This window comes from Berghia stephanieae, chromosome 4, assembly GCF_034508935.2.
Source record: "Berghia stephanieae isolate SIO BIC M18660-M18661 chromosome 4, UCSD_Bste_1.3, whole genome shotgun sequence".
Taxonomy (NCBI): domain Eukaryota; kingdom Metazoa; phylum Mollusca; class Gastropoda; order Nudibranchia; family Aeolidiidae; genus Berghia; species Berghia stephanieae.
In genome coordinates, this window is record NC_088363.1 from 42,513,688 (window position 1) to 42,540,398 (window position 26,711).

General features: G+C 36.2%; 1 protein-coding gene across 2 annotated transcripts in view; it reads right to left on the reverse strand.

Moving 5' to 3' along the window:
- Positions 1–2,418: 2,418 nt before the first annotated feature.
- The window catches only part of LOC144970611 (GMP synthase [glutamine-hydrolyzing]-like), a 34,895-nt gene continuing 10,602 nt past the window's right edge, over positions 2,419–26,711 (reverse strand). For both annotated transcript variants that reach the window (XM_078910416.1, XM_078910415.1), the window contains exons 5-18: positions 26,442–26,539; positions 24,674–24,777; positions 23,463–23,656; positions 22,221–22,386; positions 21,192–21,343; positions 20,115–20,175; positions 12,920–13,032; positions 10,696–10,801; positions 9,490–9,605; positions 8,151–8,276; positions 7,067–7,182; positions 5,493–5,646; positions 4,002–4,151; positions 2,419–2,661 (exon numbers count right to left, since the gene is read on the reverse strand). In XM_078910416.1, coding sequence (XP_078766542.1) covers positions 2,560–2,661; positions 4,002–4,151; positions 5,493–5,646; positions 7,067–7,182; positions 8,151–8,276; positions 9,490–9,605; positions 10,696–10,801; positions 12,920–13,032; positions 20,115–20,175; positions 21,192–21,343; positions 22,221–22,386; positions 23,463–23,656; positions 24,674–24,777; positions 26,442–26,539 — 1,758 coding nt within the window. In that variant the 3' untranslated portion in view covers positions 2,419–2,559. The remainder of the gene's footprint in view (positions 2,662–4,001; positions 4,152–5,492; positions 5,647–7,066; positions 7,183–8,150; positions 8,277–9,489; positions 9,606–10,695; positions 10,802–12,919; positions 13,033–20,114; positions 20,176–21,191; positions 21,344–22,220; positions 22,387–23,462; positions 23,657–24,673; positions 24,778–26,441; positions 26,540–26,711) is intronic.

The following is a 26,711-nucleotide window of genomic DNA, read 5'->3' on the forward strand; positions in this document are numbered from 1 at the left end:
GAGGACCAGAAAAAAAACAAAACAAATGAGCAATCTCAATCCAAAGACAGAGGGCTAAAACTATATATAGAAAGGGAAAACAGATATGGGGAATAGAAGACACAGCAAGTGATCTCTCTGCCCACCATGGGAGGTCAGAAGACGTTCTGGATCTGTTTTCACGAAATTGGAAGAACACACAAAATTATTAAAGATCTAGAAGAAAAAAAAGCATTACTTAATATAGAATTGTGAAGAGCATTTGTATGGTGAAGCCGAAAAAAATTCACTAAGTTAATGTTATCCAGTGATCTATTTGTTTATCTAAAAATTGATTAAAACATTTTTCAAAAAACACAAAAAGTAATTTTTAATTATATATAATCATCTGTTTCTTCTTTCAACTTCAATCATAGAATTTCATCTGATCACAAAATACTGATAGGGTGACATAACAGACCAAACTACATTCCTGTCATGACATGCAAGCGTTGGCAATGTCTGACAATACCTCGTAGATTAACTCCTTCCAGACAGGGTTTGAGTTTTACATAAGAACGCAATATCAAATCTAAACAGTTTCATAGAGAAAGCAGAGAAGGGATGGGACTCTGAGAAAATCTGATTCGTGTTGCATCTTAAAAATAAATAAATAAATAAATTAAAAAAGGTTGGGTGACTTGCTCAAGGCTAGACAATGCGGTAGGTAGTCGAATTCGGTACCTTTCAGGGACGAAGCAAAGACCATACCGCTGAGAAACTCTATCTATTGCTGCTTTCTTAGTGAAAATGTGAAGGTCTCTGGCTTTAATGAGATTAATTACATTTCAACAAAAAAGATATCGATAGATTTTTGTTTGTTTGTTTGTTGCTTTAGGTCTCTTCCAACACAATTGAGGTTATATGAGAGACCGCTGAACAAAAAACATGAATCTACAAGTAGTCATGTCAATCAAAATCATTAAAAAATCTAAAAATATAGGCTGAATTATAATACCAGACAAACATGCAGGATTAGGAAAATAATAAATTGCCTGTAATACAACACAAACCAAAGAGCATGAGCGCTGTAAGAGAAGATATGAAACGACTCACTATCGGATGTAACATGCGTACTCTGGTTTATGATTCAAGGGTAATGCTCACATTCCAACAACCGCATATCGATAGATTAAGATGACCCCTAACTAGATATAAAATCTTAAACCTGTAACTTATTTCAAATAAAACATTTGGAAGACATAGGTTTAAGAAGTTTAGACAATTGGGAGTCATCATTATCTATCAATATATGAGGCATGATAAAAGCATTACGGCCAAAATGAAAATAACATGTTTTGCCCCTGTACTGCAGAAATGCGAGATGAGAAACAGTCTAGCCATGAAAGGGTTAATGTCTCAGTCTGGTTATGGAAAGGTTAAGTTAACATCAACCGTCAAATCAATTTGAGACAGGCGCCGTGTTGAATAACCATTAACAAAAAATCACACAGAGATAATAGGAAGAATTAGGAAAGGAATGGATAGTAATAGGACGGACATGAGGATAACGAGGAGGAAGAAAATTATAAGGATAGGAGGACATGTACGATAAATTACGTTTTGTTTTCATTGCATTCTTATTTTAAAAAATTATTTTTTTAAAAATTCAAACTTTGGAATGACATCAAAATTGTTTATCATTATAAAAATTAACATCTCCAAATGCCAGCACGCCTTACATAACAAGGGATTTCTTTCAAAATAACAAATAACAATTCTACACCTGCTGGCATTATCAACCCTCTCACTGTCTCAATTCTTGTTTTGCTTCCCTGAAGTCCCAGGTTTGAGAGTTTTTGACAAGTTGAGAGTCATATTTGAAGGATGTTTCTGGCAATTTTTGAATGTTTTTAGAGTACAGAAAAGTTTGTCATCCAAATTATCTAGTATTATGTATATATCTAATAAAAAGACAAATCTGAATGTCAAATTTGTCTTTACAATACATTCAGTTACATCTTTGTATTAAATTAATTAAGTGAAAGTTTACCCATTGTGATCATCATGAGATAGACAGATTAATTTGTAGGCAACATTTACTCTAACTGACATCTAAGTTTCACGAGATTACAGTAAAGGATATGACTGGCTTCATTAAGTCGAGATGCTTGCTTCACTGTATTTGAGGAAATGTAAATCTAAGGTAAAAAGTAGAATGAGAGAAGGACGGAGGAAGGTGAGCGAGAGAGGAAGGAGGAGAGAGAGAGAGAGAGAGAGAAAAGAAAGGAGAGGAAGAGAGAGAGAAGGTGATGAGGAGAGATGAGAGGGGAGAAGAGAAAGAGAGAGAGAGAGAGGAAAAAGAGAGGGAGAGTCTGGATTTGGAGGATTCTTTCATGTTTAACTCTGAACGTAATCAGTCTTGATGCTATTAGGTTAAAGATTAAGTCGAGCCAGAGATCTTGGGAATTGAGTTGGGATTTTACTCTAGATATTCCGGATATCATTACAGGACAAAAAAAAACAAACAATAACAGCAATATAATAAAAATCAACCATCTTTTATCAATATCAACATCATCGTCAAGCTATCTTCTGTCTTCACTCCCATTCTGTCGTGCCAGGTGGCTTTGCTGTCAAGTCGTACAAAACTCTAGAAATCCCTGGCACTTGCAGGATGCTTTCCACCATCTTGTTCAACGCCTGTTTGGAACGAAATTAGGATAGTCAAGACATTTTCAAAAAATAATAATTTCATTTCTCGATTTTCTTAACCCCCTAGAGCTCATGTGAATGGAAAATCAAACAAATTTGTTTGAATTTCAATTGTGTTGAACTCGAGAGTGTTAAAACTAAAAGAAAAAAAAGGAAACTAGTAGCAATAGATAATGGTAGTGAAAATATAGCGCAATATCCACTTAATGTGCCCAAAGCTCTTTAAAAGAGGTTCCTGGCCAACAGCAACACTTAACATGTAGGACAGGTGATGACGCCTATCAGGCGATATTACAATTTTTTGGACAGAGACAATGCTGTTAACGGCCAGGTACTCATTTTACACCCAAGTACAGTGAGAGAATGTGAGTAAAGAGCCTTTTCCAAGGACTGAACTATGCCCTGAGCGAGGCTCGAACCCAGGACTTTCCAATCCGAAAACGAATGCCATACCACTAGACCACATAGCCACACAGACCACATAGCCGCTCAAAGGGTAATCAATCCACAAAATTTGTGATGCAATCCTATCTGGTATTATTTTAGGGTGCACCAGAAAAAGAAAAATCTCACAATACACAAGGCAAGTAAGACAGAAGGTGAGATGGCTGATAGGATAAGACATTGCTCCTTCATCTAGGAGACTCGGGTTTGAGCCCTGCTTTGGCTATTCTTCTTTTTCCCCCTTGAACAAGAAATAAACCCCATTGCTCATTTGCAGCCCTACACAGAGGCTGATGCCTGGACTAACTTGATCTTTTCTGAAGACAAATTTTGAAGAAACGTAGAGGGAATTTTATTTCATTTTATTATTCATTTATTTACAGTTCATGAGTACATGAACCACACTTAAGTTGAGGTGTCTAAGGACACAGGGAAAGAGCTTCAAGGAAAGACCCAGCAACAACAGCCTCAGGTAACCTAAAGTACCCAACACATGCCAGCACATGATTCCAGCTGGAAGGATGGCACTTGGATTGTCTCTAATACTAATACTGATAAATTTATAAAGGTTCATTTTTCAGTATAATGCTCATAATATATTAGTTAAATCAGTTTTTAACTCAGGGATGAGACTCCACAAGGCCAATTTCAAAGGAACATTTCGTGGAGAGTGCAAAAAGAAATAAATTTTTTAATCACCTCTTTACGAGTGAAATTAAGAGCAGTTCTGTCCATCACTATCACAAAATATGACAACCGTGGATCAAAAAATGATTCTGAATTCCGAAAGGGAGTGTCATACCACAAGACCACATAGCCGCACAACTACATTACAAATGATCAAATAAGTAGAGGAAAAAAAAATCCAAAGTAACGACTTTTACCTTGATAGGCATCTGGTCTCCAGGCATGGCGGGCACCCCAGTCATAAAGTCATTGGTGATGAAGGTTCGAATCACCACTGACCTTTGACACGATGGGAGATGTGTACTGGATGGACGGTCAAAGTGGATGGGGATCAAGACAACTGGCATCTGGGGTGTGCGACACGAATTAGGAATATAATGGATTATGCAACTGGTTATAAAGAATAATTGTTCTCTACACACAATAAAGACCATAAACAATGCCATTTTTAAATAGTTTATGAATAATTTATAAATATAAATAATTTTTTTCTGCTAATTTTACGAGAATATATTGAAAACCAATCAATTCAAAATAACTAAAAAAATGAAATAGAAAGAAAAAAATGTTTAATATACAAACAAAAGATGTTTACAATATTTTATCTTTAAATGTAACAAAGATGAAAAAAAAATCTGTACATTTAAGCAATCTGACAGTGAAAATAAAAAGTAACAATTAAACAATAGAGGTTATCAAAATGAGCTTTTATGGAGTGCAATATCCACTAAACATGCTCAAAGCGCTTTACAAAGGGTCCCTGACCAACAGCAACACGAAACATAGAATGAGATATGACGCCTGTTAGGAGATATAACTTCTTTTTTTTTCCGACAGACAACGCTATTAACGGCCAGGTACTCATTTTATACCTGAGTAGGGCGAGAGAATGTGAGTAAAGAGTCTTTTCCAAGGACTCAACTATGCACAGAGTGAGGCTCGAACCCAGGTCCTTTTGATCCTAAAGCGAGTGTCTATCCACCAGACCACATAGCCACACAAGAGAACAAAGTTAATTATAGACAAGACAAATTAATGCCCGACTTTGTTGTTTGGAGTTTTAGTTTTACACTGTTTAAAGTAAAGGCAGGTTTTTTTTTAAGTTACGCACATTACCCCACTTGCCTCAGGTATGAATGAGAACCTGGTTGTTGGCAGTGACGGGTGTTGTAAAAAGGCAAGTATAAAAAGGTCACCTTAAACCTGTACCATATGAAATAGAAATTTGATCCCATATGGCCTGTTGGGAGAAAAATGAAGCTCACTGAGCAAGGTAGACATGTCGATACACAATGCATAAATTATAAATTTATTTATCAATCAAAGTCAATGAAAGACTTTCTAACCATTAAAAAAAATTTTTTTTTTTTTAATTGAGCTTTTATATAGCGCAATATCCACTGAAAGTGCTTAAAGCGCTTTAGAAGGGGTCCCTGGCCAACAGCAACACTTAACATGTAGGACGGGACATGACGCCTGTCAGGCGATATTACAATTCCTTCGGACAGAGACAACGCTGTTAACTGCCAGGTACTCATTTTACACCTGAGTAACGGTGAGAGAATGTGAGTAAAGAGCCTTTTCCAAGTACTCAACTATGCCCCAAGCAAGGCTCGAACCCAGGACCATACGATCCGAAAGCGAGTGTCAAACCACTAGACCACATTGCCGCACCATTTCCCGCTTACCTGTGAGATACAAGACATACAGCTTTCCTCCACCAGTGTCTGAGTAGCATTGTAGTCCACTTGTCTCAGAGTGGACAGAACCCCAGTGGTCAGAAAGGTGGGAGTGATATCCTCTACAGCATGTTGGACTGGGCCACCAAATGCATAGACAACTCTGGGTGAGAGGGAAAGCAACGAGACAAAATTGAGTTTTCCATTTTCTTAGATTCACAGCTCTCGACTTTTATACAAATAAATAAATCAAATTAATTAAATTCTCTTTTTTCATCCCCAAGGAGAAATTTTTCTATAAGATCTAATCCACTATGCAGCACTGCTAAGCGAGTTAGGGCTCAACATTACACAGCCTGGTGGGGAAATGGAACTTGGTACCATCTGGTAAAAAGCAAAGATTACAAGCTTATGTGATGCAGCACCACAACAATTGTGAGGCTGGCTGAGAAAACCCGAGAAGATGCGGCAAGCTTCGGTTCGAGATATGAGCCAAAATCGAAGTGTTTCCCATAGCAAAAATTCATAACTTAGGTTCTAATAGACATAAAAAAAAATTTAAAAGTGGTAAATGATCAGAAAGATGTGGTCACCACCACTGCATACATAACTCCAATAGATAGTTCGAAGATGACGTCACTCAGGTATTTGTTATTGTCTTTTGCCATCCGCGTTTATGAGTAATGCTCACTGAACTGTATTAACCTGACTATAAACGTTCATGGATACAAACAGTTTTGTGTGTTGGTCCGTTATACTTCCGGATGGCAATGTTATGAGCTTCTTTGCCTAGCGCGTATATCTATACATGAAATTTGCGCATCTTTTTTTTTTGTTTGTTTGTTGCTTTAGGTCTCTTCCAACACAATTGAGGTTATATGAGAGACCGCTGAAACAAAAAAACAAGCAATCTAACAAAAATAGTACAAATGTAAATCAAAATCATAACCTAAAGATATCATAAGCTAAATTATAAATAACCAAGAACAAACAGGCAGAAGATTTACAGAAAAAAAATATCCCCTGTCAAAAATACAATCACAAACCAAAGAAGCAGGATAGGCTAGTAAAGAGAAGAAGAAACGACATCACTATCGGATCGTACACCCATGCGAACATCATAGGTATATGATTCAAGGGTGATGCTCCCATCCAACCACCCGCAATTGCGCATCTTTCCAGGTTTTCTCAGCCAGCGACCCAATTTACTATAAAAGTGTGTTACTTCCTAAACACTGCTATGTGGCCACAGGGAGGGGAGGCCTAGGTGAGATAAAAATATAACTTGTACCAGAATTCTGAAATTAGTTTCCTTGTTTATGAGGTTTTTGTTCTACTACTGAACTATTGGGACCCCTGATGTATTACAAAATATCTTAGAAATAAGAGCATTAAGACTAAATCATTAATATCTTTTGTTTAAAACTAGCTGCAAATTCTGATCTACAGTTCGAGATCAGGCTGTTCCTTCAATTGGTCAAACCTTGAAAGGCAGCTGGGGTACTGAACTTCTTGTGAAAACTGTTAGGTATGACGACAATTGAGAGCTAAAATAGAGCCACACTCGTAAAGGGGTAACATACCTGTTGATGCTTTTACAAATCCTGGGGATAATTTTGGCCAGGGACATGAGGGCCTCCCAGTCTGGATCACCTTCACACGACAAGGCGGCGACGTAGCTGTAACTACGACAGTCTCCCTGGATTAAAGCAAGATAATGGAGGCATTATTATTTGGCATTAGTAATTAATCATAAATAATGAAGAAAGATAAGTGGGGTCAACCTTCTTCTCCTTCATTCCCCATCATATTGTCTTCATGTTTGAATGTATAGTAGGTGAAGGAACAGTACTGTTTCGTATGTAGAGATGTGGTACAAGGCCAAAATTTCTTTCTTGCTATTGCATACTTTAAAATATGTTTTTTTTAAAATTGCTTTCTCTGAGATAGTAATGTAAAAAAAACCAAGTGCTGCCAACCCTGGCCCATGAAAATGTTACAATGGAGATCCAAAATGAGTAAGATTTTGAAAAAATGTGCATTATCCTGCAAAAAACGATAATTAACACTAAATTTGATGATAGGCAATTAGACCATACTAGTGATGTTATAATAGATTATTTACATTAATGAATAAATTTACTCTTTATAGACAATGTAAATAAATAGAATCCACTTTTAAATCTGATATAACCCACCCAGATAACACCATATTGAACTCCCTATAGGAACGCCCATGACAGCAGACTGATTAAAACGTTTAAGAACACTTAAAGAGTGTATGATTGTTAAAAATGCTTTATAATGAAAAAATGAATAATGCCTACACCCCTGAGCAAATTGTACACAAAGAGCAAATAGGGTTGGCACCACTGTAAACCTATGTGTGGATCAGACTTGACCAATTGCATTATTGTAAATTTCATTCAAAAGTATCGAGCATTTTTCATAACTTGGATTTTCTTTCTCTTTTTTGAAAACCTTTGGCTGTGTGGGCAAGAAATTGAAAAGAGATCATCTCATTCCATTTCTCTTTGTTTCCTAAATTGTTACCTCTTTTATGGTTTCAAAAACATATTCAGTTAAAATTAATTCTTTTTCCTTGAAGAATGCCCTTCATTAACTAGAGCAAGCTAGTTTTTATAGAACAAGACACAATGTGCCTACCTGTACACCGACTGTCTTGATGGGGAGGAGGGTGGAAGTGTAAGTAACAGCAGACGATATCCTCATCAGCTCATCCAACTCATCTTGGGAAGCACCGTTTTTAATCTTATTCAAAAAGGAATGGGGCTGGGGAAGGAGGGGGATGAAAGTAGGTCAACTGCATATCAAGGGCAAGCAATGTGACTATCTTATGATAATATACAAGGGGGCAACTTCACAGTCCAACTATTTTCTATGCATGTTAGATATCATGCATCTCACTCAATCTTGCAGACATTCAGCTTTAAAAGACCTGCCACATACAACTTTTTAAAATTCTGTAAACATTTTAGGTCTGTAGAAACCCAGACCTGCCTACTACTGCGAAACAATTGTAGAATTATGAAATATTGGCTCCAATTTCAGAACTACATGAGCATCTGTAAGACATTAAAACTTATTGAAAAGGAAGGCTGATGCCAGGGTGCATAATTTTAAGGATTTTGAAGTGTTATTTTATCATGTGAGGGTAAATAGATAATTTTGTAAAGTTAATTATAGCAACTATTATTTCAATCCCCTAAAAACTACGAATTTTTACGTTTTCAAGTAGGCAGATTTGCAAACCTAAAATATATGATTTCTCCCCATATTTCTAAAAGTTTTAAAATGCATTAGATTGTTATAGAACTGTTCGTCTTGGTCATTTATCAATTTCTAATTGAAACAACAATATTTTCCCAAATCCGAATTTGAAATAAAAAATAAAATCGGAATATTTTGGCTCCAAAAAAAAATCTGTATAAATGGCAGGTCTACCTTAAACATTGTGATTATAACTCTGTTTTAGGTCATGGAAAATATTATATAACATATGGTAAAGCCAACACATTCACTCAACAACCTTTTATGAAAATTAATCACGAGGACCTGGATGATTCTTATTATGTATTACGGGCGATGATAATGAATGAATGAATGAATGAATGTATGAATGAATGAGAGGATAGTTCAGGAATGAATCTTCTAATTCTACAATTTCTTTAACAATAAGAGTAATATCCCCTTCTCTGGCATAAATTAAAATATAAGTAGCCATCTTTTCATCATGAAAATTAGTTTTTGTTCGCCAAGGAATTTCTGCTGAATTTAACACCATATTTTGTGCAAACTCTCATCATATTACAATGACTGCAACAATGGAGAAGATAAAGATAATGATAATAATGATGTTGACAATAATTTCATCCTCTTTTCACAGAAGTATTGAGAACAGGGGTTACTGATAATTCAAACCACAGAGTGGACACACTCGCACGCACACACAGACACGCAACCACAATCTCACACACAGACTTACAGTTTTGGATGATGTGGCATAAGTAGCCATTATTCTCAGCAGGGTAGAATTTTCTTGGAAATCTTTACACATGTACGGCTCTTCAGCACAAATAATACGGATGGCCAAACCAGGACCTGAAGAGATATAGAATGAAATGATGCTATTTTGTGGTGAGGTCTTAATATCAAGAAGACATTAAAAAAAAAAATCAACAATCAAGCTCGGCTTTCACTTAAATGAGAAAAATATCTGGATGAGGTTCATGTCTTCCAGCAGTTAGAAGGACTGAAACCTGAAAGGCAAATATCAACATTTTGCAAAACCAGAAAACAGGAAGTGCAAACTTTTTAATTGACTTGATTACAACTCCAAATTTCACTTCCTCTCTCTGAACCAATGAGATTTTCAGCATTGCAAATCTGCTTCCATATACAAAAAAAGGTGGCAGGGTCATCTTTGCCACATTTAACAGGAAACAAAAAAACAATGAATAGAACTATTTTTCTGGGTTGGTGCGAAGAAATTTTTTGACCGGATATATAATCGAGTTACCTATACTATAGCAAAACCAGAATTCCAGCATAAATTGTAGAACTGGCACTCATGATGAGATTAAATCTACTAAAAATCTAACACAACAATAACCAATTCAGACTCAAGAATGCTCAATCAAGTTCATAAAATAAAGATTTAAAGTGAAGAAGACAGGAAATACAAGCAAACCAAGCAATATTTTTTATATCACCCACACACACCATGATGAGATACCAAGAAAAATCTCTCATTGCCCTTCGACACATTTGAAAAATATAAATAAATACATAAAAATGAGCATTTGTGCATATTTGTGCAGCTTTATGGTCTTGTGGTAGGGCATTCATCTTCAGATCCGTAGGTCCCAAAATCGAGTCCCGCTATGAGGGATGTAAAGTTGAGTCCTTGGAAAAGGCTCTTTATTTGTATTCTCCCATCTTAATCAGGAGTAAAATGAGTACCTACTCAGTTACAGAATTGACTTTGTCTCAAAAAAAAAACTTAGTGTCATACAAGCATGTCTAATCTTGCATGTTATGTGTTCCTATTGAACTGCGACACCTTGTAAAGCGCTTTGACCATATTAAGTTGAAATTGTGCTATACTAAATAAGGTTAAGTTGTTTTGGGTGGGGGGTTAATGTAGCACACCTTCACAGAGACACAAACAAGAAACTGTCCCTGGCCTCACCTGGGAATGGATGCCTCTGCACCAATTCTACAGGAAGTCCTAAATCTTTGCCTATCTTTCTAACCTCATCTTTGTGGAAATCCTTGAGGGGTTCAACCACTCGACCCTGTAATGAGAACAATGTGAAATCGGCAATTGCTGAAAAATCTCCGTTAATCACAACCCTTGCTAATTGATCAACTATTTCTCTCATCTTACAAACCAAATAACTGGCTAGCACTTTAAATCCAGAAAAAAGCAGAAAAGTTATTGGGAAGTCGGCAACAAATATGCAGCCGAAATGTCATTTTAGCATCAAATTTGTTGCTGACTAGATGTGCCAAGAACTTTTCTTCCATCTGACTGGATTCAAAGTGACGTATTGATTTTTTACTGGGTTTTGTTAGTGGCAAAAAGTTTTTTGAGCCTGAAACATTCAGTGTTTGGTATTTTGTTCATTTCTGAAGCTATTATATTCTTTTGTCATACATTACTTTTGACAGGCCAAAATTGATAATATATTTTAAAATGCAGGCAAAACAAAGGTAATAAACCCACAGTCTGGATTTCTTATTTTTCTAGTCTTTATCACCCGGAGGCACAAACTACCAAAATAATCTCCCCCAATCCTCTTTTGCTATCTGCATGCCTTACCAATTCTTTCAACAATCTGAATATTTATTTACGAACATTATTTTTAAAAAATCCGTATTAACCCAATGTGTCAAATTCAAAGCTATTTCTAATTATTATTTTTAATGATATGCACACGTGCAGTGTCAGATTCATGAGTGAACAAAAGAAACTATTTTTTACCAATTTTCCCCTCAGTTTTTGGTTTTAAAAAGTCAAATTCTTGGAGCCTTCTTAAAAATATCTATTACAGCAGATCTGCCTACTACAACGAAAAATTCATAAAAATATGTTTTTAAAAAAATGTTTTTAAGGGTTTTACGGCGCTTGCAACACATTTAGGTTATATCAGCGCCAGTAAAAAGGACGAAAATGGGATAGTAAAAAGTTCTAGAATTACAATTATAGCTCCCAAGAGAAAGTAAGACATAGGGGAACTGGGAACAAATAGGGATCAGATGTAGATTCCAAGAGCATACCACCAATGTACTTAGTTTGAGATCACCTATAAGTCTCATCCAGACACAAGCACAAAATCCAACAAAGAAGAATACACTCAAATGCTTGCATTATACATTAAAAATAACAAATATAATAACACATAACAGAGAGATGATTTACAAGGAAAAAAATATCATCTCCCAAAACAAAAATTATGCATCTGACTGTTTCCCTCCCAGCTAGGACTCCGGCCAGGGCCAGGACAAAACCAAGTAATCCCATTCCAAGACAAAGACAGAAAGCATGTTGGAAAACAGATATAAGGGGATAGAAGACACAGTATGTACCCCCCTGCCCACTATGGGAGGTCAGGATCCCCACCCAGTCGTGAAAATATGAATTTTTGGCTTCAACAACAGAAATAAATAGACATTTTTTGATTCAATACAATGTGTTAAAAAGAAAACTTTGGTGCCACAAAGCACCTATTCAGGGTTTTGAAGGCACATTCAATAATGCTAAGGGTAAAATATTAATTTATAAAGTTAATTGGAGTAACTTCGATTTCTTCGTTTGTTTTTGTTTTTAAGGGTTTTACGTCGCTTGCAACACATTTAGGTTATATCAGCGCCAGTAAAAAGGAAGAAAATGGGATAGTAAAAAGTTCTAGAATTACAATTAAAGCACTCAATAGAAAGTAAGACAAAGGGGGACTGGGAACAAATAGGGCACAAAATCCAACAAAGAGGAACACACTCAAATACTTACATTATATATTTAAAATAACACATACAATAATACATAACAGAGAGATGATTTACAAGGAAAAAAATATCATACCCCAAAACAATAACTATGCATTTGACTGTTTCCCTTCCAGCCAGGACTCCGACCAGGGCCAGGAAAAAACCAAGTAATTTCATTCCAAGACAAAGATAGAAAGCATGTTGGAAAACAGATATAAGGGGATAGAAGGCACAGTATGTACCTCCCTGCCCACTATGGGAGGCCAGGAACCCCACCCAGTTCTATTTCTTCCCTCTGAAAACTACGAATTTTTAACATTTCAAGTAGGCAGGTTTTATTACAGCTATCATAGGCATCATGGACAGGTCTTTACTTGAAGAAGAAACATTATGTGAAGATTTGACAATTGGCTATTATTACAGACCTGTTTCCTCAATTCCCTGACAAGTTCTGTGTCATTGTGATGTGTCTTGATGGCGTCTGCTTTCCCGCTGGCTAATGCTGAAGCACTTTCAATTAGATCAGGTCTGAGTGTTCCTGTGAAGGAAGCAGAGGTCAAGATTTGGGTCATGAAACAATCTGGTACTATTTATGTTTGTGTTAACCAGATTATGAAAACTAAAAAAAAAAATTTTTTAATTGAGATTTTTATACAGCGCAATATCCACTAAAAGTGCTCAAAGAGCATTACAAGGGGTCCCTGGCCAACAAACACATAACATGTCGGACAAGACATGACGTCTGTTAGGCGATATTACAATCTTTTTTGGACAGAGACAATGCTGTTAACGACCAGGTACTCATTTTACATGAGTATGGTGAGAGAATGTGAGTAAAGAGCCTTTTCCAAGGACTCAACTATGTGCAGAGCAAGGCTCGAACCCAGGACCTTCAGATCCGAAAACGAGTCTTAAACCACTAGACCACATAGCCGCAATTTAATTTCCAGAAATAAAATTTGAGTTGGATTCATTTACTTCTTCATAAACAGCAGGTTCTGTAGTTGTTATTTACAATTGTGAACTACACTATTTGAAAGAGTCGACACAAAATGATAATTGCGATCAAGTTTTGAAGGAGAATAGATATATAAGTGACATTTATCATAAATAATTTGTAAAATATTGCACTTGGTCAAAAAAGCCCATCAAGGACTGAGTCACTACTACCAGGGCAATGAGTCATGGAAAATTAAAGTGATTTCTGAAACTGCAGAAAACTCATGATTCTCATCATTAGGATAAAAAAATAAAAGATGACTAATCAGATACAATAATGCGTAACAGAAAGGGTGTGAGATTATAGAACATCCTTGTTAAGTATTTTGCTCTTCTCTGAAATTGTTTTGTTCTTTTTTTGTATCTGAGTAGGATATCCTGATGACTATTACAGAGAAATCTCATCCATTTCTACAGCTTGAAGCAGTGTGCTATTACTTTAACCAACAATACAGTGGCCGGGTGGTCAAGGCATTGCACCGTGACCCGGAAGGTCCTGGGTTCGAGCCCCGCTTCAGGCACTTTCTTTTTTTTTTCTTCCTCGGGCAAGATTATTAACCCCCAATTTGCTCACTTTGGACAACATGGATGATTCCTGTTGACATCAGACATCTTGTTTGATGAACTATCTATAAATTCCACAAACATTTGAATATTTTACAAATTAACATTTGTGGAATCAGGAATAAAAAGACAGAGCTAAAGAAATTATTAAATGAAAAGGAAGTTCACATTGCTTTACTTCAGGAAATCCTGTATAAAAATAGCGATCCATATATTGCTGGTTATACATACTATACCTGCAAATGTGACGACTGCTGTGGTGTTATTACTTATATAAGAAATGACATCACGGGAGATGTTACTTCTAAACCATCACAGAACTCAACCGATGTACAGAAAGTCACCTTATGGCACCTAAATAAGAAATTTACCATTTACAACATTTACAACCCTCCACGGTGTACTATAAACCTAACAGATCTAAACAGTTCCCAATACAACAACACAATAATTGCTGGTGACTTCAATGGCCACTCTCCACTATGGGGATACAAAAATTTAAACAACACAGGAAAAGAACTAGAAAAGCTTTGCAATACAACCAACCTCACCATTTTACAAATGTCCCACCCTTCTTCACAGAGCTCATATGTCCCTGAGTCATCCCGATCTAACCATCATCTCCTCTGACCTTCTGAATTCTTGTCACATTAAAGTCCTGGATGAAATAGGCAGTGACCATAAACCAATTTTAACACAAATAACAGTTCAAACACAGAAGAAAACATTTGAGCAGAAATCCAAATGGAATTTCAAGAAAGCAAACTGGGATGTTTTCACAGCAACATTAGATGACCTGCTTCCAAAAATTACAGATACATCAAGTGTAGAACATTTAAACGGAGCCCTCACCAAAGCCATTCTTGCAGCTGCAAAAGCAGGAATTCCAAGAGGTAGTCGACAGAATTACAAACCCTTCTGGAGCAAAGAAATTGAAAAAGCAGTAAATGCAAGAAAGGAAACAAGGAAAAACTTAGAGGAAAACAAAACCATTAAAAACAAGATTGAGTACAATAAAGCATCGGCAATTGTCAAAAGAACTATTAACAACGCTAAAAGAAAGAAATGGGCAGACACATGCGCTAATAGTGACCTCAATCAAAATGGGAAAAAAGCATGGGCCTTACTTAATAATCTTAACAATGAAACCCTGAAAACCAACCCAAAGCCCATGAAAACTACAGAAGGAACAATCGTAGATGACCAAAAAAAAGCCATGATCTTCAACAAACATTTTGCTTCAGTAAACAAGGCATCAAAAAGAAGTGAAAAGGACAAAAAATTGATTAAAGACCTTAAACATCAAGAAAAGGCCCCAAAAGCTATCTCATACCTGTTCAAAGAGGGCTTTACCATGTCAGAATTTCACAGAGCTATGAAAAAACTCAAGTCAAGGAAATCCCCTGGACCAGATAAGATACACAATGAAATGCTCTTGCATCTTAGCGTGAGAGGTAAACAGATGCTTCTCAAACTTATAAATCTAACATGGGAGACAGGAATAGTACCAAGGGGATGGAAAAATGCTATTATAATTCCAATCTTAAAAAAAGATAAACCACCCGACGAAACGAAAAGTTACCGACCAATATCTCTCACCTCATGTGTTGGAAAGATCGCTGAGAGAATGGTAAATAACCGATTATACTGGTGGCTGGAGACATGTGGCCTACTAAATAAATATCAGGCAGGCTTTAGTATAGGGCAAAGAACAGAAGATCAATTGTTTAGATTAAGTCAAAAAATAATTGATGGCTTTCAAGATGGAAAACATACAGTCGCGGTTTTTGTTGATCTCCAACAAGCCTATGACAAAGTATGGAGGAAAGGGTTGTTATCAAAAATGATGGACTACGGAATTGATGGAAATCTCTACTTCTGGATTAAACAATTTCTCAGTAACAGAACAATCCAAACAAAAATTAATAACGGACTGTCAAACAGAGAAGTATTAGAGGAAGGTCTCCCACAAGGATCCTGCCTCAGCTGTACTCTCTTTCTTATTTTTATAAATGATCTACCAGAAGTATTGCAGACAGAAAAGGCCCTATATGCTGACGATTTAGTTATGTGGTATACTACGAAGCACCTACCAATAGCCTCCAATAGAATAAATGAAGATTTAGAAAGCTTAAACACCTTCTGTGATAAATGGAAATTAAAAGTTAATTGCAATAAAACAGTCTACTCTATATTTACTAAGAGTCATCCTGTTTCCAAGAAAGAAATAACACTCTCCATCCAAGGCCATCGACTCGCGAAAGAAGAAAACCCCACATATTTGGGCATACAGTTAGACAGACAACTATCTCTGAACAAACACACTCAGAATGTAAAAATCAAAGCCACAAAGAGACTCCAGTTACTAAAACGACTAGCCAGTACTAATTGGGGAGCAGACAAAAACTCGCTTCGACAACTCTATTTAGGCTATGTGCGTTCCGTCATGGACTACAATTTAGCCCTCCAAAATGTAGGTAGTAAAAACACACACAAAACCTTGGACAGAGTACAAAACCAAGCCCTTCGCTTCATCTCCGGTGCCCTGAGATCGACACCCACAGCAGCATGTGAAATACATACTGTGGAACCACTTGGACTTCGCAGAGAATCAGCAGTGCTTGAAATGGTTGAAAGATACAAACGAAAAGAGGAAAACCATCCAAACAGAATTCTGGCAGAGAAATGGAAACCAAGAACAAGATTAAAACAAAAATCCCTGCTACACATTGCTAACAACTTGAATGAAAGACACAGACTCCCAGAAAACAGAGAAAAATCTATTTTAATCAGTCAAAAACCTCCATACGCCGAACTAAAACTTCCAAAAATAAAGACTAACCTCATAGAAGAAACAACAAGAAATAAAAACAAATCAGATATACAAACATTAGCAATGAAGACAATACACGAATACCCAGACAACTGGATACATATTTACACAGATGGAGCTGCCCACAAAGGAACTAAAAATGCTGGGTATGGGTTTGTAGTAGAATACCCAGATAAAACCTGTGATAAAATCCACAATTCTTGCGGAAGCTCCTGCTCAAACTACGAGGCAGAGGCAGTTGCAATAGAAGCCTCACTGCGACACCTCTCTTCTGTTTTCCAGCTAAACCCTTCAAAACTTCAAAACACTGTCATCTTCACAGACTCCAAATCGGTTCTCCAAGCTCTCGATTTAGATAAACTCTCCTCAACGTTCAATAGTTTAAGGGGAGGGGCGACACCTGAAATATCGATTTTTGGGTCAAAATATAAAATTTCAGTTTTTTATTTATTATCAAAGAACAATCCTTTTTTCACATATTTTCAGCACTGATATGGTGATTTGGATAATATAAAGTTTGTAAATCGTCTTTCATAGCCATGGAAGTCGACATGAAAATACCAAACTTTTCAATTTTTTGTGAGAATTCAACTGAAAATAATAGGACTGAAAAGCATTATAATCCATATCGATGTTGTAATTTTTGATATCGATAGTTTAGTCTACTCTTTGCCCGTCTAGTTGACAAGGTTTCAGTCTCAAAAATATCAGAATATGGGCAGGGGAGGGGTTTAGAAACTGTGAGTCGTGAACGAAGATTTTGTGTCAAACAGCTGATAAGAGGTCAAGTTGTCAGGTAAATACAACGTGATCACGAATGGTGCGATCTGATTGGCTGACCTTGTTCTCGACCTCTGACTCCGCGCCAGGGATTGGATGTTGAGTCAGTGTGAAAGTTCGCCTCTCTTACTATTATATTTTACTACGATTTGTTTACATTTCGATTGATCAGTTGTTTTATCAAATTTTGACACGTATTCACGTTAATTATCTCTAAATATTTCCAATTTTTACTGGATTATTATAACTATACCTAAAGTGACAAAAAAATCCAAACGTTGGCTACAGTTATTTGCTACAAAAGCCAAGAAAGCAAGAAAGTTATGATGGCTCGTGGTTGACCCGTGACCACAAATCTTTGATTGGAATTTGGTGTGTGATAGTAAGTAGTATTATGATAAAGCGATTCCAAGCAATGCCACAGCGGAAAGAAATGAAATGGGCTATTCTTGCTGGTCTTTACCACGGTTATTACACCAATGACTTCCCTCAACATAGGTATTGTCCTCCTGAACCGGACTCCAGATGCTTTTATAAAAAATATATTGCTGCCCATGTGTAAACTGTTGACACAAGCAGCGTGTAAATACACTTTTGAATTTTGATTTAATTCATGAGCACTTGAAGCCTGTATATGCTTTGTTGAAGTGTTGTGAGATGAAGACAACACAAAATCCAAACGAAAGGTTTCATAATTCTGTTTGGTCAAGATGCCATAAAACATACTTCCATTCCCTAAAAAAAAGTTGAGTTTGGTGCAGAGTATAATTTTGGTCCAACAGAAATAACATCCCTGAAAGTGTCTTTTGGCATCGGTGGACTGAGAGAACACTCCCAGATGTTGAGTCAGCAAGCAGAGTCAAAAAGACTTGACCAGAGCATAAGGGCTGCTCAACACAAAGAGAAAAAAAAGACGCAAAATGAAAGCTCAGACCCGTGAAAAAGCCCAGAGGGAGGCAGAAAAAGTACACGGGGGACCCTCATACGGTGCTGATATGTTTTGAGCTGGTTGTACCGTTTTGTCTTATTATTTTCATTCATTGTTATCTTTGATCTCGTTTTTCTCAAAATGACATTTTTTAACACTATTTTTTTATCTTATTTTGTCATTTATCAATCAATTTGTTTAAAATTTTGCATGTCTAGAGCTATAGTGATTATCTAAAATCATACAGAAGGAATTTTAAATATCTTTATTATTTTTTGAAAAATTGACATTTTTATGTCAAAAAACATGATTTTTATCATACCGAAAAAATATTATTTTTAAAAATTTGTAAATAAAAATCTATTTAAAATATTTAAAAAATGCTCTGTATTTTTTTTAACAATATACAAATATACAACCATGCCAAATTTCAAGAAAATTCAATGGAAACTTATTGAGAAAGTAACTTTTTAAAATAGCACCGAGAGAAGAGAAAAATCCAAGATGGCGGCCGTCACCATGGCAACCGGACACGCCCACCGAAATAAATCACATGGTTCGAATCCATTGGTCATAGGCAATGTCCCAATATAAAAAGATATTGGATATAATCATTATTCTTGAAAATAGTTTCAGGTGTCGCCCCTCCCCTTAAGATCTCAACTAGATGAATTCCTTACAACACACAGAGTAGACTTATCTCTCCAGTGGATACTGGGACATTCAAATATACCAGGAAATGACAATGCAGACAGACTAGCCAGACTCGGATCAACACTTTTACAACCATCAATTCCAGTATCCTTAGACACAGCGAAACAAATAATCAAAACAAATAAGAGAGAAGAATGGATGAACAGTTGGGCAATGAGCACCACGAGTAGATGTATGTTTTCCCATATGACCACTCCTGTAAAGACTGATTGCCTAAATAAGCTCAGAAGACACCAGCAAAGCATCATCTTTCAACTAAGAACACAACACATACCGCTCAACAACCATTTAAGCAAAATTACAAAAGACACATCCCCTTCCTGCCCCCTATGTCAACACCCCAATGAAACAGTAACACACCACTTGCTTGAATGTCAACCTCTTGAAGATTTGAGATGCACATTCCTCCCACCAAATCCAAGCATCAGTAACCCACTTTATAGTCACCTGGAACAACTACAAAAGACATCTAACTTCTACGTCATGGCACAAGACCGAAGGGCTAGAGCTCAGGTGGTCGCTGGTTCGGATAAGTAAGTAAGATGAACTATCTGTAATCCTTCATGGAATGCCCAGGCAACGATATCTTATGATGACATAATTTCATTCAATTTTCAACAATTCAGATGTTTGAATATTTAGACGTTGCATCGTTTTAAAAAATCTGTGAGTTGGGGGGGGGGGGGGGGGGGGGATGTGTCATTTATGGATACATTGCAAATAGCATTTTATTAATTCCAAAGGAAAAGTGATAAAAACAAGTGATACAGATAACATATTAAAATAAAAGGACCCTCCTTACCTTGTCCCAAATAAACATCCTCTGGCTTGAGATTAAGCTCTTCTATCACTTCATTGGCAACCTGAAAGGAAAGAACAAACCACGCATTAAATTGGGGTAGAGAAGGAAATGTTTTGAATGGAACACGACTTACCTTTATGTGTACTGCTTATTCCACTCAAAAACAAGAAATAATTACTCCCCTAGAATACACACTATAGAAAAATGTCCTCTTTGGGATTAACAAAAAGGAACTATGTTTACTCGTGTACTCTAATTTATTGTGTGGCAGCCCAGGAAAGCTCATCTAAACCTACCAGTCTTTGAAAATAATATATTAATTGCAGCATGAAGCTCAAGCAATGCTGAATATTTTTCAGTTTAATCTATCTTGATATCTTAATTAGAACCATAGATATTGCAGTTTATAAATGCCCAGGTGAGAAAACATAAAACTGAGAAAATTGGGTAAGTAAAAAGGTGGAAAAAGAACTGTTTTTGTGATTTTTTAAATCAACATTAACCGATGCACAAATTTTCTCAGGCATGAAATGTGTATATAATTCATGCGCATTACGTATGATTGAGTAGCTGCTGTTCAGACCTAAATATTGATACCACACATGTATATGTCGTGGGCTCAAAAATGGAATTTGAGTTGGAGAAAAGACTATAAACATACATTCAATATTTCAGCCTCACATTTCAACTATTTGATGCTATGGTAGTATGATTAAATTACTTATTTTAAGCATTTACAATTTGTCCTTTTTGATTATCTTAGTTTTAATTGATACACAAGATATCCTAGATAATATTTCAACTGAAATACCAAAAACCCAAGTTTTTGGGTTTCCAACTGTTTTCCTCTGTATCTTGGTTTCACTTCGAGCGACTTTGACTGGGTTTAACTGTGCTGCAACACAATTAAGATCAATCCAGTTAGCATGTCTGAGACAAACTCCAATGAGGTTGAATTAGATTTCTTGTGTTTATCTTTCTGATGTGTCTAGCACTGTATCAGACACACCTTTTCAGATTTTATATTAATTTTTTTTTTTTTCTTCAAATGTGTCACAACAACACAGTGCTACTCACCTTCATAAAAGTATCCCCAATAATTTTCCTCTTTTCCTCCGGATTGGTGGTGGTGTTGAGTGTGTTTGTTTTCCGTTTGTGAGAGTTTGGGTCGGAGGCATTTGTCGGGACGGATGTGACGGAGTTGTAGAATGTGTAGGAAGCCCTGACCACTGGAATGAAGAAAGATGAGGAATGACAGACATTAATTTTGATGCTTTTCTGTCAGTGAAAATTGTAGACCATCATTCACAACCTTAATATTTTTCAAAAACGTTATACCTGCAGGTAGAATATTACATTAAATAAAAAATATTTTTAAAATATATGAGATTTCACACAGCATTGTTAGATGCCGTTGTCGAGGCATTCTATGATGGAATAGAGATAATCCATCAAACTAACATTTGATGTCAAGGAATCACCAATGTTGTCAAAAGCTAGTGAATTGGGGGTTAATAACTTTGCCAAAGGAAATAAAAACAAAAGTGCCTGACGTCATGGGTATTGAACCCAGGATCTTTGGGGTCACACAATGCCTTAAACACCAGGCCACCTCACCCACCCTCATTCCATAAAAAAAGCATTAGAAAAGGGCAAATATAGGTGACTATCTAATAATGAAAATAAAAATAATAAAGGTTTGATATCTTGATTGGTTTGTATCTTATCTGAGTGTATTTCATACTGATCTTTGACCATTTAATTTTTTTGACAAAAAGGGGGGGGGGGGGGGATTATTTTTAAAAATCAGATTAAGAGCTTTAATAAATTGAAATATCTACTAAATATACTCTTAGCGCTACAAGGTGTCACAAGCCAATTTCAAAATATCACATAAGGATAAGGCATGACACATGTCAGGCACTATCACAATTCTTTTCTGAAATAGACTGTTGTAACTGGCCAGGTACTCATTTTACACCCAAATGCAATGATAGAATGTGAATAAAAAAGAGCCTTTTGAAGTACTCAAGTTAGTGTTGACAACAGTGGGACTCAAACCTATTGGTCCAAAGGCAGGTATCGTACCAGTAGACCACACCCTACCTCTGACTTTAAGACCCAATTTGTTGAGAGATTCTTCCACTTGATCACTTTCCTTCTTCCTCATGAATCCGTTGTCAATGTGGACAGCAATCACCTGGTCGTCTTTCAAGGCTTTGTGGAACAGGGCAGCACAAACTGTGGAATCCACACCGCCACTCAAAAGCATCTAGTGACAAAATATGGGACAGGGAATATAGAAAACAAATAAAAACACAAACCTGAAAATAAACAGTATTTGAAACTTTTAGCTTTAGAACAGTTTTGAGTCTGAACCAATTGGACTAAGATGTGGTCTTTTCAACGATATCATTAAAATAACAAGTTTACCAAAAGAAAAAGAAACATAGTCATCGAAATATTCAATCAATAATTCCATAAAATAAAATAAACTTCTTGCATAGAGACATCCGAATAGGTATCTGGTAAAAAATGAATCTGAAGAGTCTCATTTCATTAGATTATAAGTGAGACTGGCCACAAATACCTCTCCCCCCCCCCCCCCCCCCCTCTAAACTTGATTTATATCTCACCAGCTCAAAATGCATACCATGCTTAGTACAGTTAATCATTATCATATTTATCATCCATTAATGAGTGAAATGCTAAATCTTTCACTAGCTATCTCAAACTTTGATTAAAGAATCAGAATTTTGACCATTTAAAGAAGAAAAAAAATAGTAGTCCTTCCATAGGCCCATGGAGCCGGAGTTTATCCCGGTTTCTTAGCGTGAAACGGACAATCGCAATTACTTGCAACTCTTTGGATAGGACACTAGTCTATCGCAAAGTACTTTCCGCCAGATCTATCAGACCCAGCTACCCAATCACTGCTGGGTGGACAGGGGGTGGAGGGGTCAGAAAAAAAATCTCGATGCACCCGGGATCAAGCTTCGTCCTTTGCTTGTGAAGCGAGTGCTCTACCAACTGAGCTATCAAGGCCCCCTTGACCATTTTAAGCCGTACAAAAAATCTTTATATATTGATTTTTACTGTTATATGTATGAGAGGCAGATTTGCAATTGACAACATACTGACAGAAAACAATTATCGATTTATACAATTGTGCAAAATTTGTTGTCAGCATTATGGCCGCAGCAGCCAAGAAGAAGAAAGAGAAGAAAGCGCCACAGAGCACGATTAACGTGGATGTTTAGGCACTGTATAATTTCATTATTTATTTATATTATTTATTAAGAAAAAGTATAAGAAGGCAAACTGGAGAGATCATTCTAAAACACTGACCAGCACTTTATGATCCTTGACCGCCTCCTTGATGTAATTAATACAGCCCTCTTCTCTACTAGACATTGTGTAGTCACCCTTACAGCCCGCAATCTCAAATAGAAAGTTCTTCAGCACTTGTTTGCCATTTTCTGATAAATCTACCTCAGGGTGAAATTGCACTCCATATAACTTACTGCTCTCATTGCAGATTCCTAGGATAAAAAAAGCAAACAACATGGAAGAGAATTTCAAATTAGTCTCTATCTTCATATACTTCACACTTATTTTTGTTTTCATCACAAATAAATAGAATCTTGAAACCACAATCATAAGCTAAACATGCACATCAATTTGTTGTTTGTTACCTGTTTTCTTTTTAGTGGTGTTGCAGCGCTTGCAATGTTATTAAGTCATTTAAGTATCATTTGAATAAAAACAAAGATATAAAGTCTATTAAAAAATTTAGATCAAGCTAATATTGACTAGCACTAAAGAAATAAAAACAAACAAAATAAAAAGGACAAGACCAATACAGATCACATGTAGATCCAAAAGCAATGACTCATTGTAGCTAGTCTAAAACCACCTTAAAGTCTCACTGTCGTAGCATCACTGCCAAAAGGGACACACGCAAATAGTAAAATAAAATACTAAACATTGCATAACCCCCCCCCAAAAAATAATAATAAAATTGATCAATTTTTTAAAACACCTTGCAATGACAAAATATGTACTGACCGTTTCCTTTCAAGCATATAAGATTCTTGACAGAGTCCAGGTAAAACAAAATGGTCCCTTTCCAGAACAAGGACATAAAGCTGCTAGGAAAGGACCAAATATTTAGAGGGATAGAAAAAGAAGAGAAATTCCCTTTATTCATCCCCATGAGGAAATTTGTCTTTAGGGTCTATTCCAAGGGAAGACTGGAATAAACCAGGCATCAACAGCAGTGCAACGCTAGTGAAGAATCATCCGTAACAGGGCCAACATACCATCAACCCTAAGCGAAAGATTAATTTTGCCAAACAAGTGTGATATGATATCAAACTTACTGGCTACAAAGCTTCAAGAATGTGCTATAGGGAAACATCAGTTTTGTGGGGAATGTACCATACAAAGTGTGATACAGGCTACTTACTCAACACAAAAATGACAAAATGAGCACACTGCCAGAGAAAATTACTCTAAGCACGCCCTCCCCTTTCTCCCTACACTGATATTAAACTTACCAGCTACAAAGCTTCCAGAATGTGCTATTGCCTTTAACCCCTTTGCCACTTTGGTGATGCTGTCCCCATGGGTCAGCAAGACTTTTTGTGTTTCATTCATTTTCCTGGATGGAATAAAAATTTATACAATTACAATTATCTAATTTTGTATATGATAAAATGTACAAAATCCAATTTAAACAAAAAAAAAAGGGGGAGGGGGGAGGGGGTTACATAAAACAATGAATGTCATGAGTGGATGACAGCATTCACCATACAAATGCCTCAGGTCCTTTTCAAATACAATGAGATTTTCAGTTCTAAGTTTGAAAGCTACAAAGAGCATTTCAGAAATTAAGGAGCAGGCATCGGTATAAGATAAAGATCTGAACAAGTGTGTATGAAAAGTGCCAGACAAAGCAAGAAAGAAAAATAAAAGAACACACTTGTTCAGATATTTAAAGCATTTTAAGGCTCTTGAACAATACAATACAATATGATGCGAACATATGGTGGCCTTAGAAAAGGTGCCATATAATGAATTTCTTTTGCTTTCAGCTACTTATATATAGATGGATAAAATCAATATTCCTGAGAAAAATACAATTAAAATTATTGTAATTGTAATATCTTAATTTGGGCCTAAGTTACAAACACTTACCGGGTGTTTCAAACTTAATGTCCTTGTGGAGAAATCAAACATCACAAAATTCGTTGAACATAAATACAATTATTTAGCAAATAATATTTTGGAACCATTGGAAAAACAGTTACATATGTTTTAACAGAAAGAGCACATCTACTAGTGTATGGTGAATCTATTAAAGGAGATGCTCGAAATGACCTCTTTTGCGTTCCACACATATTTGCATACTCTCATGATGAAATGATGTGTGGCTCTCTCACAATGCTGTGAGTCAATAACCTTTGCTAGTTGTTCCACTCGATGTTTCAGTTCATGAAGACTGAAATCTTGCGCCTGATATTTGGTCTTTTAAATAACCCAAAGAAAAAAATCCAAAGGGTTAAAGCTGGGGCTGTGAGAGAATTTCTTGGTGTCTCCTCGACAGAATTTCAAACTTTTGCCACAATTTCGCCAGTGCGTGTTCTTTTTAAGATACTAACCCCTTCTTTGAATGGCTTCCCGAGATACCACCACTTTGACTAAAACTTCCACACCACCTTCTGCTGTCTTGACAGACTGTACAAGCAATTTCAACCTGGAATCAATTCAGTACTCCCTGCAAAATCTAAGTTAAACTTTACTTGGTGACTTCAGATGCAGGTATCTTTCAAAACAAAATGCTTTTTCTGATGATGTCTAAGACATGACTATTGTGTCAGTATTTTTATAATAACAAAACAAATTTGATGATGTATGCCTCCGAGTGGTCATATTTACCTCCTTTCAAATTTGGTGCAAATTGGTTTGTAAATAACCAAGTAATAGAAAATTTGATGAGGGACATTAAGTTTGAAACAGTAGGTATGTTCACCATTTTCGAAAAACAAAAAATCACTTTTAAAGTAATCTAAGTTCATGTTTACAACAGGTGGTGGACTGTAGAATAGAAAATGATCAAATTAAAAATATTTCAAGCTATTTTTTTTCATGGAAAGCAGCTGAAGATCAAAGAGAGCAAAGAGCATTAAATCTAAAAATTAAGGAGTATACTGTTTCATATATTTTTGCAGTTTTCATTAAAAACAGTCTGTGTGACACCCAGAACCTTTTCTCAAACCACCACACATATTTTAATGATGGCTGCGATGGTAATCAGTCACTGACCTGAACAACGGACATGTTGTGTCAACATTAATCTCAAATTGGCCGTCTTCTCGTGTGTCTGTGGTCGCTACTTCCCCTCCATTTTCTTTGTTCAACATCTGGTGGTAAAAAAAAATTATGTATGTGAGATAAGTAAGATCATGTTGATGATGAAAATAAGGTAAGATTCAAATTTAAAGATTATAGAGTCCTGATAGATAGATAGATAGATAGATATTTGTTTGTTTGTTGCTTTAGGTCTCTTCCAACACAATTGAGGTTATATGAGAG